Source organism: Physcomitrium patens, chromosome 12 (assembly GCF_059467195.1).
Source record: "Physcomitrium patens ecotype Gransden chromosome 12, ASM5946719v1, whole genome shotgun sequence".
Classification (NCBI taxonomy): Eukaryota; Viridiplantae; Streptophyta; class Bryopsida; order Funariales; family Funariaceae; genus Physcomitrium; species Physcomitrium patens.
In genome coordinates, this window is record NC_143421.1 from 9,369,945 (window position 1) to 9,383,896 (window position 13,952).

At 45.8% G+C, this 13,952-nt stretch overlaps 1 protein-coding gene across 1 annotated transcript; it reads left to right on the plus strand.

The window, feature by feature from the left end:
* The first annotated feature begins 1,159 nt into the window (after positions 1 to 1,159).
* Positions 1,160 to 12,608, plus strand: LOC112289541 (uncharacterized). Its single transcript, XM_024534801.3, has 15 exons — positions 1,160 to 1,403; positions 2,557 to 2,622; positions 2,755 to 2,843; positions 3,159 to 4,232; positions 4,526 to 4,670; positions 4,925 to 5,095; positions 5,301 to 5,533; positions 5,758 to 6,457; positions 6,605 to 6,799; positions 7,158 to 7,666; positions 7,983 to 8,240; positions 8,460 to 10,639; positions 10,814 to 11,025; positions 11,352 to 11,435; positions 11,545 to 12,608. The coding sequence occupies exons 1-15, from the start codon at positions 1,313 to 1,315 to the stop codon at positions 11,985 to 11,987; spliced, it is 6,450 nt and encodes a 2,149-aa protein (XP_024390569.1). The 5' UTR covers positions 1,160 to 1,312; the 3' UTR covers positions 11,988 to 12,608.
* Positions 12,609 to 13,952: the final 1,344 nt, after the last annotated feature.

A 13,952-nucleotide genomic window follows, 5' to 3' on the forward strand; every position in this document is an offset into this window, starting at 1 on the left:
AGGGTTTATATTTGAAAATATCAAAAATAGTCGTCTAGGGTATTATTTTTATTGTCAACAGAAATTCTTAAGTAATAACGAAGTCATTGATTCCTAAATTTTGAGTAGCACTATTTTCATTCAAGTCAATATTGCAAAGTTTGATGTATAACAATAAGGGTAATAAAATATATTTAGATTAATAAAAAAAATCCAACAGATACTCATGAAGTTCTACAATGTTTTGGACATAACTTTCAGTTTGTCGTTTCAAGAATTACTTTTTTTTTTTTTTTTTTTTTTATTTAGCTACTTTTTGTTTTTGCTCCACAATTCAGATCAATCAATTGGATTACGTCTTATCCATCTCTACGAATATATTGCACATATATTAGTTCACTTTAAAATTTGTACAAAACCTATGATGTTAAAGGACAATAAAAAAGAATGCAACAAATGTGTGTCTATTATACTATATCTCCATTTCTGCTTTGGGTAGATTATAATCGATGTATTGCTGTGGAGTCTTCGTTTATATCTTGTATCAGTAATTGTAAAATTTGACAATGATTAAGTTTTCAATTATGATTTTCAAAATTTTGATACAAGTGTGCAATTTTGGTAAATTACAGAATTATGTAAAACAACAAATAGTTGATTTACCAACATATATTATTAATATGTAGTATTTTGGATACAGGGGCAACGGGTAACTACAGAAAAGGGGTGCGACACGCCAATTGGTGGCCCTGAAATTTAAACGAACCACCACATTGTACAAACACTGGTCTGTTACCGTTTTATCATCGGAAGTAGCACTACTTTAAAGTGCGGGTACTATAAAATGAGGTGTCGGGTCTCGCGGGAACAAAACCAGAGCCCGGCAGGAACGGGAACGGGGCCAGGACCTGGCGGGACCCGGCCGAAGAGGGAGCAGGAGGCTGCAGGAACGGAAAGCCCAGGATGCTCCAGTGAGGACTGGACGATGCCGCGGCTGGCTTTCCGTTTCCCAGTTTTGCAGCCTCCTCCTCAGTTTTACCTGCGTCCGTTTATTATCGTCTATCCATCGACTGACTCCCTGGCCCAAGCTGTTTCTCTCTCTCTCTCTCCCTCCTTCGTTCTCTCCATTCTGTTCAAGGTTTCTTCCACTCTGATACAGTGCACGGGCACCTTCATTTTTTTGAATCCTCAGTCATTGTCACCGAGGAGTGTACAGAAATACTAGCCTCACCCCTTCCCTTTCTTTCCCCTCTCGCTTCGCTCCTCTCGGGAAGCGGGGGAGTTGTTGCTGGTATAGGGCGCTTGTTTTCCTTTGTGAGTGCGACAGGTCGCCATGGCGGACAGAAAGAGTAATACTGTTTCCACTACGGACGTTGGCAGCGCAGGTGGTAGCTCGTTGCGTGCGGAGCAGTGGAAAATGCGAGGTTGGCCTTGGTTTCATACACCCTCTTTGGTTTTTTCTGTATCGCTGAGGTGTTTTCGAAGGCGTTGCCGACTTGTAACCTAGTTTTTGAGGTCGTTAACCTGCGGGGCCCGTGTAGAGTAAGAGGACCGGAAGCTGATCCAATGAAAAACTTTACTCTTTCCCTATTCCAAGACATCTCCGTCGCGTAATCCTTCGTCTCATTCTTCCTCTAGTTTTTTTTTTTTTTTTTTTTGACCTAAAGGTCTTGGTATTAATGGGATCTGTGCTGAATCTTCGGCTTTAATGTGCATTATACGTATGTTTTTAGGGGGTTTTTTTTTTTGTTCCTCATCCTGTGCTCCTCTTGAGAGTAAAATCGACGACTTTTAGATGTTGAAGCTGCGAGATGTTGGCTGTTCGGACTCTTTTTCGTCTCTATCCGGAGATCTCGGTTGCTATTATTGTTACTGGTACATGCTTCGCTATCAACTTGGCCACACCGTTATGTTATCGGCTGTGACGCGACTAAGTATAGTAACGACTTACATGACATTCGTATGCGTTGTGATAAAAGTCCAGCCATCTAATATTTCCTACTCAAGTTGTCGTGGTCGTGTTTTCTTGCTTCTTGGCATTTTTCTATCAGGGTTTACTTTATTCCCCGTCTCCGAGGAACTCATATCTTGTCTATGTACTTGTGAAGACCTCGCTCGTTAGTTCAGCGCGAGTCCTGCACATTCTTATTGGTTTCGGCGGGATGAGAGTTCGTGTTTAGGGTTTCAGAGGTTTACCTTCTAGAGTCTCATGTTTAACGTCTCAGCCTAGCGAACCTTCGGAGTTTCCCGTATCCTGAACTGCTCTCCAAACCGCCCACCCGTCTGTGGCTTTGCAGTGTGTTTAGTAGGCCGTGTTTTCGAAATCTGGGTTCCTGCCTTGAATTCATGATGCACGACAATTTTCATGTGTTGACCACACTTAGATTTCTGTGTATTTTTCTTCGTCTTCCTCTGTGGTCTTCGTGTCTATCCTAGTTTGCATTCAAAATCTAGTCTAATGGATACTGGATGCATTAATTCTCCTTGGGCTATAATTCATGTCTAATACAGAGGGGTCAACTCTTCGATCTAGCTTGTTGTAGCCTAATACCTATGGTGGTACACATGAGGATGCAGATGAAGGGAGCGGAACTTTAGGCACACCGAAGGCGGGTTTTGGAGCTCATGAGTCAGATACTAAAGGTACTGGACTAGGGAACCATTGCAGTATTTTTCCATCTGCTTTGACTGTTGTGCAAGGTCTTTGATTTGGAGATTGGCAAGAGATACGAATGATGTGAATATTGCCGTTTGAGATTGCCTATTTGATTACAGATTCTGGGAATTCGGAGAACATTATTCCACTTTCACCACAGTGGCTGCTATCGAAACCTGGAGAGAGTAAACCGACAGCTCCGTCTGGGGTATAGGATCTCGTACCTCCTGTCTGTTTTGGTTCTGATCTTTTTGAGCATCTGAGTCTAGTTGCAACACGAAGCGTATATGTTTTTGTTCGCTCCTTGCGTGCATTTTTTGGGGTTCGAAGATCCAGGTCTATGGATTGGGCTACCGTTGATATTGTGTGGTATCTTGTGTGTGCCCGGGAGTAGGAGATCTAGGTCAAGAGCACAATTCTGTGTCAGCATGTATGTATCCGGTAAACAATGATCGATTGAATGTGCGGTCCTTAACGTACCTTAATGTCTTCGAAGTGATTAACTCGTGGGAGTTGTTCGCAGGATCCTCCTCGCGGTCCTGGCATTCTCAGTCCAGGTCATGGAGTGAATGATGCTCCTGGAAAAGAACGATGGCGTAATGTAGAAGGAAGTCCTCAGGATCCGAAGAGAAATAGAGACTGGTGGCGCACAATATCCATGGAGCGCGATATGGATAGCAGTCGAAGAGAGCGATGGAGGGAGGAAGAGAGGGAAAGTAGCAATAACCCTGCTCCTCGTCGAGATCGATGGAAAGAAGGGGAGAGGGATACGGTTGGGGATCAAGCCTCTCAGGCACAGAATCGCCGAGCTGTGAACGAGAGGTGGCCAGACATGAACGCGGCTGGCGGGAGAGAGTCCGGGGAGCCATTGAGACGAGTTTCGTCGGAACGGTGGGCAGATACACTGAACCGCGAACCCAATTTTGATAGTCGTCGCGACAACAAATGGAGCAATCGGTGGGGTCCGGATGAGAAGGAGAGAGAATTTCGTGGGAAATGGGGTGGGGATGGGATAGACAAAGAAGGAGGAAAAGAAGTCGTTGATGGCGGCGGATACCATCAACGTCACGTAACGAATGCTCACAATATGATTAGAGATGCCGACCGAGAAAGAGAGCGAGAGAGAGAGAGGGAAAGAGAACGCGAGAGGGAACGTGAAAAAGAAAGGGAGAAGGAGCCAGACACGTCTCGCCATGATCGAGCTTGGCGTCCTTCATTTGCATCCCGAGGAAGAGGTGAAACTCCTCACCTGGGTAGCACCCCTCCTAAGACGGCTCCCGGATTTATGACTGGCAGAGGCAGGGGTGAACCTTACGGCGTGGGATTCACTGTGGGGCGCGGTCGTGGCAATCTGCAGTCCGGACTTCTGCATGGGCCTCTGTTAAGTCCGCTCGGTTCTCCATTTCTTGTAGATAAATGGGATATCGGAAAAGAGAACGTTTTTAGGTATCCCCGTGTGAAGCTGTTGGATATTCATAGGAAATGTGGTATATTATCCTTCCAGAAGTATCCTGAAGGTTTCACCGAAATCGCGCAGCTTACTCAGAGCGATCCCTTGGAGCCCATGGCCTTTTCCCAACCTGACGCGGAGGAAGAGGTTTGTGATCTCTTTCAATGCCTGGTTTCATCGATGAATGGTGTAGTGAATGTAGTCGGTGAAGTCTAGTTTTGGACCATATTGAGGGTTGTCGCCAGTAGAAATGATGCTTATTTCTTGTGATAATCACGTCGAGGAGGATGCATGTGAACGACGTGACCGATGCGATCAGATTACGCGCGCTATTCAGCGTAACCATGGGTGGCTTGTGTTTTTTCACAGGATTTTTTCACTCATGGATTCGGAATGATGTTTTTCTCAAAAGTCTAACGTGTGATAGTTTGGTTTGTTAGGCCATTCTGGAGAGCATACGCAAGGGTGAAATCGTGAGCAGTGGTGCTGTGCATAATTCGGCGCCAAAAGAGGGTTCGTTGAATAGAGGAATGCGGCAGGATTCGATCGGCCGGGGTCGGGGAAGGGGGCAAGGTAGAGGTGTAGGTATGTATTTAGTCATGTTTGTGACTAAATGGGTATTTTCAGCAATGCAGTGATTGGGTGTAGTAGTAGTTGAATCGGGTGGATGGATGCCCTGGACTTGAAAGTTTTCTGGTGTGCTAGAGGATTACGATTTTGCTTTCTCATCGTGTTAGTTTTGTAATTCGATTGATCGCTGTAAATGTATTGCGATGCTCGTCGAAAATGGTGACAATACATTAAACATTTTGATTGGCTGATGATGTTGGTCGGAGTAGTGGGCAAAGAGGATTCCGGGTTCGATAGTCACAGAGAAGACGACTTTTTCGACCAACCTGGATTTGGAAGCAGTCGCGGTGAGGATACAAGTGCTATGGAGAAGCTGGTAGAGGCACGTTTTGCAGATGCAGAGGAGTCTTGGGAGTCGCGTGCACGTGCTGACAATGATGGTACGCAAATTGAACGGGGATAATTTGGGGTTGGAAAGTGCAATATGTGATGCGTTGGTGTTTCGGAGGCAATCTGGTCATTCGTTTAGCTAGGATGTGACGTGGATAGTAAAGAGTTTCATATGGATCGCCTGTTGGAACTGTGTATATGTTTTTATATTATGATACGATTTATAACGATTTTGCGAACGCGTGTTTTGTGTAGGTTCGGTTGCAAGGGAGGAAAATACATTGAGGCGTGGAAGAGCGGGCGAAGACATAGATCCCGCCCGAGATGATGGAAATTGGAGGCGCGACGGTGGTGCCCGTAGTGATGGTGCTTGGCGGAAGTCGAAAGCAGGTGACGAAGGTCTCGGGCCTACCAAGGATGAGAAGATTGATAGGCTTGAGCGGATGGGCGAGAGGGACGAGCGCAGTAGTTGGCGACGGAATGAGCAGGTATTGTTGGTATGACGCTACTTGGTGTACTGTCGTTGACGAGCACGGGAATTTTCTTTTGTAAATCTTGTGCTTGAGTTGATTGTTTATACATTGAATCACTGTATTGTTGTTTTCGGAACTGTTTGGGTGGGTGGAAAAGTCGTGTCTTCTAGCCAGGTGACTCCAGGTATTGTTCGTTATTCAGTTCGTGGCTGTAAGGGAAGCTGTTGTTGGGTTTGCAGGATGTTTCAAAGAACGAAGTCGGCGTGCCGATAGAAGGAGATTTATTTGCTCACCACAATTTAGCGAAAACAAGCGGTCGAGAAGGTATTTCGGGATTGAATGGCACAACTGCTCTTGCGTCTAAAGCTGGAAAATCAGAGGAGCAAGGATCTGGTGGTCAAATTAAGATGCCCAAGGAGAGCTACGAAGCCAGCTCTAAAGCAGCGGGATTCAACCAGGAATCGTCCATCCATCAAGTAGCCCCCGAGGATCTTAGCATACTTTACACGGATCCTCAAGGAGAAGTACAAGGGCCATTTTTGGGGGTGGACATTATAGGGTGGTTTGAGGCCGGTTTTTTTGGGTTAGACTTGCCCGTACGCCTAATGGATGCTCCTGAAGGGACACCGTTTACGGCGCTGGAGAATATAATGCCTCACTTGAAGCCAGCGGTGAAAGTACCACCGGGTTTCACCAGCTCATTGAAACAGTTGGAGGAAGGTGGGGAGTCGATTCATATGAAAGCTGAAGGTATTTCATCAATCATCAGCTCTCGACTTCCGGAATCTTTATCGGTCGACAACGAGATGGAGCGCGGGGGAGGCGTTTTGGAGCCATCTTCGGACATTGACCTCCTGGGTTTGACGGGTGATTCAAAGAAAGTGTTTGGCAACGAGTTTCAGGTTGGATTAAACGGAAAAATAGCAAGTAGCAAATCTGGTAAGTGTTTTGAATCTGAGATTTTTTTTGAATTTCGGCGTGGGATTTGGTGTTTATGTGAGTATCATAGTGTCTATAGGTCGCTTAGTTTTTGCAGGCGCTTTGTGCATGTCATCATGCAGCTGAGGGTGTCAGTTGTTGTGTCAGAAATGTTAGTGGACAAAGTTTTTGGAAGAGGCAACACTGAGTTGGGCGTCAAAGCTGAAGAGGCGAACGACCAATCCCATTCTATTCGAAAACGTATGTCAGCATTCTCTCGAATGGACGCAGAGGTGTCGGAAACTGGTAATGTCGGTTTGCCCAATCTGTTTCCTAAAAACGAAGGACCTACCTCATTGCCAGGTATGTCGTGAACCAGACGGTGTGGGTTTAAGTATGAACTTCTGCTTTGTGGATTAGGAAATCGATAGCATGAATCGCTTGAGTGGGTTTCACGTTGGACCCTTGGTTAGCCGTTATTGTGCCGTGTTCAATCTTGAAAGCGATGTTTTTCATGGATGAGGCGACCTGGAATTAGCTTCATGATTGGGGCTGGTATTTGTTGAAAATCTAGTGAATCTGTGCATTTGTTGCTGTGAGGATTTGTTAAAGTGGTCTCATACATTTCTGGACACAAGCCTGATAGTTCCTCTTGTTATTTTTCGTCGTGGTCTGGAAGATGCAAAGAAGTTAGTGTCTGAATGCTTTTTTGTGTTGGCAGGTCAACCGCTGTTTTCTGCACCTAAGGCGCCCCGGTCACCCTCTATACAGCCGGATTTATCGCCTATGTTGCAGAATGGACATGGTCATCCAGGGCAAGCAGACCAGCCATGGACAGACACTCTTTTGCGAAACCTGTCATTGGACGCATCATACTCTCACGTGGGGCTTCCACCTTCTGGAAGCGGCATAGATCCCACACACCTAGCACAGCAACTGGAGCAACTGGAAATTCAGCACTTGCAGAGAATGGGTTCCTCAGGCTCAGCATTGCAGAGGCAGCTTTCCGGTGTATCCCCTTCGCCTCAATCGTCACGCATTAATCTGGATCAGCTGATGCGGCCTGAGGGCATCCCTCCCCGTGATCATCAAGGACTGAATCCATTACACTCTCAGATGCCTCCTCAGTCACATCAAGCACCGGTGCCTATACCACCGTCAGGTCCCGTGCTGGAGCAGCTGTTACGCATGCAGCAGCAACAACAACAGCAACAGCAGCTGCCAACGCAGGTACGGTGTAGTGGTGGATTAGAGGTGACAATTACGTCCGCAATTTTTAGTGCTGTATGTGCGGGCACCTCCGACGCCATAGGAGTGTTTTGTTTATTTCGGACATACTTGATATGGATTAGATGGTAAACTGAAAGTGCACAATTGTGACATGGTTTAAACTTGAGTCATTCCATTTTAGCGTGTATATATGATGAGTCTTCGCGAGTGCACTTGCGGTGTGATTTGGTCGTGTTGGGAATTATGTTGCAGTGCTACGAGGGTATACGGGATGTGTTAGTGCTGATGAGTAAGTGTGGCGATGATGGTGGTGCAGGTACTAATTGAACAGCTGCTGCGGAACCAGTCTATGACTCCCCCTGCACACCTTGAACACCTGCATCGTCACGGCTCAGGACTTGCAGATCAGCTCTTGCTTGGTCGGCAACCTCAAGACCCACAATTGCGCGATGCATCCGCTCAGCACTTATCGAGCAGGGAGTTTGAACAGCTTCTTTTAGCCCGACGAAATCATTCAAACAGTTCGCCATTCGAGCAGATGTTACGTCAGAGGCAGGAGGAACAGCAGCAACAGGTATGGGTCTTAAGGACATATTCAATAGTAGATAAAGTGCCTCTTTTAAGGTGTGTGTGTTGATGATGCGAGTACCCGAGATCTATGTGTTCGGATGTTAGCATTGATTTGCGAGTGAAATCGAGTAAGTAGTTGTTGGGCTTGAGAAGCATTGCAGTAGAGTTCTTTTTTTGCCAGTATGCGGTATGTCATTTCGATGAGTGCTGTGTGTGTGTGCAGTTGGTGCAATTTGGATTACCAGTGCCCCAGCCACATCAAAGTTTAGAGGATATGCGAGTTTCCGGTGTGTGGGAGGTGGATGAGTTCGGACAGTTTGTGAAGCGTACACAGTCGCCTGCCCCTATGCGGCCATTTGAGGCCTTTCAACATCAACATCACCATCACCACCATCAGCAGCAGCAGCAGCAGCAACAACAACAACAACACCATCAAAGGCTACAAAGCCAGCTTAATTATCCAGGGCCAATGCAGCAGGAGCTACAGGAAATGTTTAGATTCGAGCAGAATACGCCTCTGGAGCCAGGGATGATAGAGCCGCGGGTGCCGATGAACCTGTACGATCCGAATTTTCTACGCAGAGAGCGGAGTGTTCCTGGCATACCTGGTATGGGTGGCATGGAAGGCGAGTTGGTTGCCCAAATTCAAGAACAGCAGCAGCGTACGCGAGCGGAACGTCAGAATAACTTACCAGGATTTCTGGATCCTTCGGAGGGTTTATCGGATATGGAACGTTTCCGGCGGGACGCTTTCGACCTTCGACAGGTTCAAGAAAGACAGCAGCAAGTGGAGGCAGCGGCTGCAGCGCGAAGGCTAGAGGGTATGGAGGGTAGGCCGAAGAGCGGGGAGAGGAGAATTGCTGGTCAAGTAGATGCTCCGGGTAACAATTCCTTGCTGCCTGCGCTGAGATGGCCCATCATCAACAACGAAGGCTCTCAAAATCAGGAGATGATGCATGAACGAAATATGTTTCCTCCATCTTTGGGATTGTGGAGTCAAGAGAGCCACGATTATACCGGCACTGAGCAACAATTGCAGGGCGTTTCTCGCAGCGGGACATTGATGTCAGAGCATGTTCCCGTTGCGGCCACACCCAGTGGAGTCGAAACCCCTCGTTCATCGGTTGCCAGCACTCCACCTGAGGGTTCACACTTGCTGGGGAATTGGAATTTGTCTAGTCTCCATTTGAATGAATCTTCAGCAAATGTCCAAACTACAGACGTTAAAGGCCAGGTAAGATCAGCTGCTTCACTGACTCAGCTCGGATGGAAAGCTGCAGCGGTTCCAAAAGCGAATTCTCTTGCAGAGATCCAGGAAGAGGAAGCCGCGGTCAAGAAGCCTGGAGAGCAGGTGACAGTTGAGGCAGTAGATCAGCCTGCGTTCAGTACCGGTGCTGGGTCTGTAGGATTGGGACTACGGGCTCAACCTTCAGTGTCTCAACCGAAGTATTTGCGAGAGATTCAGGAGAAGGAGGCTCAGAACGCTGGGCAGTTGAAAGACGGTTCACCGGCTGTTCAGAAAGTTCCTATGAGCCGAGTAGTGGATCCTCCAGCTTGGGGAACAGTGTCTGCTATCACCGAGAGAGGCAGCTCGTTGTTCGAAGCAGATGACGAGCGAACAGCTGCGCAGGTTGGCAGGAAGGTCAGCGAGGCGGAGGCCAGCATCGTGAAGGAGGCATCTGTGAGTCAATCTGGTCAAGTATCGGCGCAGAGCACTACTGGTTTTGATGACAGCGACTTCATCGAACCGAAGGAATCTAAGAAGAACAAGAAGCGGGCGGCCAAAGGAAAGAGCTCCACTCCCGGGAAAACGGCGGGTGGCTTGACGAGCGAGGTGTCGCAGGCGGCGTCTCCACAAATATCCAGCAAGAGCACAGTCGTAAGGTCGGTTCAGGTGGAGTCAGTAGAAGAGAACTTACCAGCCCCACCTTCGGGGCTGTTGCTGGCGGATTTCCTGACTTTGGGAAATGAACCTGTCGTCAGTACGCAGCCTCTTCCGGCATGGTCATCGACACCCGCACGGCTAGCGAAAATGGGGAAATCTTTATCTCTGAAGGAGATTCAAGAGGCGGAGCAGAGAGCTCGCGAAGAGCAGGAGAGACAGAATCAGATGCTTCAAGCATCACTGACTCAGAAGAACTCTCTCCCTCCGTCAGCGAAACCCAACACTTTGATGACGAGGAGCGGAAGTGGAGGCGCCGCATGGCAGCGTCCAGGAGTGCTGAACTCTTCTGCTCCAGTGGTGGCAAGTGGGCAACATTCAAAGGTCCCAGCAAGCAGTGGTAGCGGCAATTCTCGATCGAAGGTTGGCGTGTTTGAAGATGACGACGACTTGTTTTGGGATTACGGCCAGGACGCGAAGCTGAGCACCGGACCTGTGAAACAGATAACAAAATCTGAACCGTAAGTAATCAAGCTTCTAGTTTATTGCCTGAAAAGATTGTAAAATGGCAAATGGAATAGAGCCGTAGAGTGCTATGTATTAGCCTGGGGCAATTATCTGCGGTGTTCAATGCCGAGAGAAGTTGTTCGTAAATTGAAGTAGGCGTTGAGTCATGGTATTTGCATTTTTTCCAGGTTGGATTTTCCATCGCTGTTGTCTGGACAAGGACAAGGACAGGCGAACAAAGTCATAGTCTCGAAACCCGCAGCAGCGACAGCAGCAGCTCCGGCGTTTCGTCAGGTGGCAATTGCGAGAACGAGTCCGACGGATTTTCCGTCTTTGAGTGCGACGGCAGTATCTGTGAAATCTGCTCCAACGAAGGGGAAGAAGCAAGCAAGTTACAAAGGTACCAGGCTGTGACGTTCTGTATGTTCCGAAGCGTTAATGAGAGTGGAACTGGTTAAATGTACTGGTTTATTGGCATAGCATCCCGGAGTTTTGAAGTTTGAAGGTCTTTGTGGGTTGTTCTGATTAATGGAGGGTTTGATATAATTTCTCAAAGGTGATGGCTTGATTATCGGCGGTGGAAGGTAATTTTAAAGTTTCAGCGTTGCCCTCGGGGTCTGGCGTTTGTCGATGAGCTGGTCGATAGCGGATGAATTTTAATGACGAGGTTTACATGTTATCCCCGTTTATGTTCATTGACACTAGTCTTTCGCGATGATTTGGCAGTGACAGGGCCACAAGTGAGTGCCGAAGTGAAGGCATTGAGACAGTGGTGCGAGAATCAATTAAAGAAGCTGAGCTTGAACGAAGGTAATGATGAGTGCCATGGGGTATGTTAGTGGTGATGTGGGAGGAAAGTTTGCGACTTGAATACAAGGTGAGTCCTCATGCGTGGACTTCGGTGTGTTTGCGTGTGCAGATGTAACAAACTTGGACTTTTCTATAGTAGATTTCTGCATATCACTGCCTTCGGTCAGCGAGGCGAGTGATTACCTTTCACAGTACCTGGGAACTCTACCAGGAGTGACGCAGCAGCACATCCAGTCATTCAAGAAGGAGTTTGTCCGTCGCAAAGAGCAATTGCCATCGGACGGCAATGTGTCTTCGAGCGACCGCGAAGATACGGATGCTTTTTTCAGTTCAAATGGTAAGAAGGTAGATCGGAGCAAATCCGGAACCATGGACATGGCTCGTTTGTTGAAGGAAGACACAGGATCAGGTGAGTTGGAGAGCACCGCAAGTCCAGGGAGTGGAAAGAAAAAGAACAAGAAAGGTAAGAAAGTGGTGGATCCATCGTTGCTGGGATTCAGCGTGACGAGTAACCGCATCATGATGGGGGAGATTCACCACCTTGATGACTAGGTTATGAGTTGTGGAGTGGGGAGAGGGAAAGTGTTGTGGGCGATGGGGATATCCCCGCACATTGAAGATTGATCAGAAGGGCGGGATGGTAGTGAAGTGAACCTGTATGCGAAATGGGGTTCATTTGCGGATCTTTGAAGTAGGCAGATAATAGGGATTTAGAGCGAGGAGAGAGCGTCAATGGTTTAGCCATTTGACTGGATTATTTATATATAGAGATTGGGCGTTTCGGCGGTGTCGTGGAGAGGATAAGTGGGCCTTTTTCTCAACTCCTGACGGTGAAGGGCGCTCGGCCAGTTGACAAATGAGGTCAATATAAGTGGCGGAACAGCAGGTCTGTCACGCGGTGGTTAGGAAGGTGAGGTGCGATTTGTTAGCTTTCTGTAGCTTGTAGGGCCTCGGAACTGCCTATTTTTAAGAGCAGAAGAGTAGCAATTGGACATGAAAAGAGCATGTAAATTTGGAGTTTGTAGTGACCCCGTGACGAGGGTGGGAAAGGTTATTTCATTTTTTGCACTAGAAGCATGTAATGTAATTGACTGGACACATGTGTCTGTTATGGAGTATTCAAGGAGGTGCTTTTGTATTCGGTGCACTATCCGAGATAAAACTTTTGTCCTGTATGTTGTGCAGGATGTTTTGAGGAATGTGACCGCAAAACGTTTGTCTATATTAAGAATGATATGTCGCAATTAAACTGAAAACTATCGTGGAGAATGTTAAACCATAACTTGAAGTGTGTGAAGCAGATGAGAGTGATTGTCGTGAGAAGGAGAGTCACGTAAATTATTTGGGTATTGTCTCAATGTTTCATTATGCCATGGTACTCATACATAAACCTTGTAAAGATGAAACGAGACCCGACGTACACGTATATACCAATAGCTTAATGGTAGACCAATTTGTCACTTCACATCATGTGTCAACTCCTTGATGCACAGACATATGACGTAACTGTCGAGTGCATATCAATAATCGATTGCTTATCTGAATAGCAATGTCCTAACACATACACACATGTATGTATTTGTAAATATTTACTGGTTTGCCGAGCACGTCTTCGAATAATTGAGTAATGCAATTGTCCCATTACGGCTTCCTTAAGAAATACGGATGTCCACAACTGTACAAATTTTTCGAACCCTAACAAATCCAGCTCTGTGATGTGTCGTGTAATTTTGTTAATGTAATCATTGTTGTTTTGAATTGTGTAAATTTGCCATGTCTATATAACTTTCAAAACTTGTTAATAGAATTACATACCTGTTCACGTCTTCATTGCTTGTGGAAATGTAAATAATCCCCTTCTTTACAAGAATTGTTTCACTAATGACGTCTTTGGCTTAAATTGTTATATTTTGTATGCAGTATTATTGTTTGGATGTTTTGATTAATAGTTTAATACCACACAAACAATACAGTCATGTATTTTAGGGAATAAAAAATAAGGTGTGATATATGATATTGGGATTTTGCTTTTCTTGAGCAATACCTATTTTACTCATATTTATAATAATTACACAAAAAAAATTGCAATATATGTTATTCTTCTCAAAAATAAATATTGTTTATTTTTTCATTTTGTAGCTACAATTGAAAGTCAAAATTGGATTTTCAACTAACACACAAATTTTGTGATTAGAAATCATAATCATGGTTTGTGAGGAGAATATGATAACATAGTTTTAATGCATTTGGTCCATCATTATATCTAATTGTTGTTATTTTTTCCAATTTTTCTTTTGATTTCTATATATTTAAGTTTGATATTCGAAATAAAATCAATACAATTATTTTTTCCAACTCTTGTCGTGAATAAGTTTATGAGATTGGTTATCTAAAAGGAATAAAGATCATAAGGTTGAAAATGTGTATTCAAGCTATATTTACTTTTGGAGAAATTGTAAAACAAGCATTGCAATATTGAAGGGATTATTGATGAAGTATAAGTTAAAAAGACGTGAC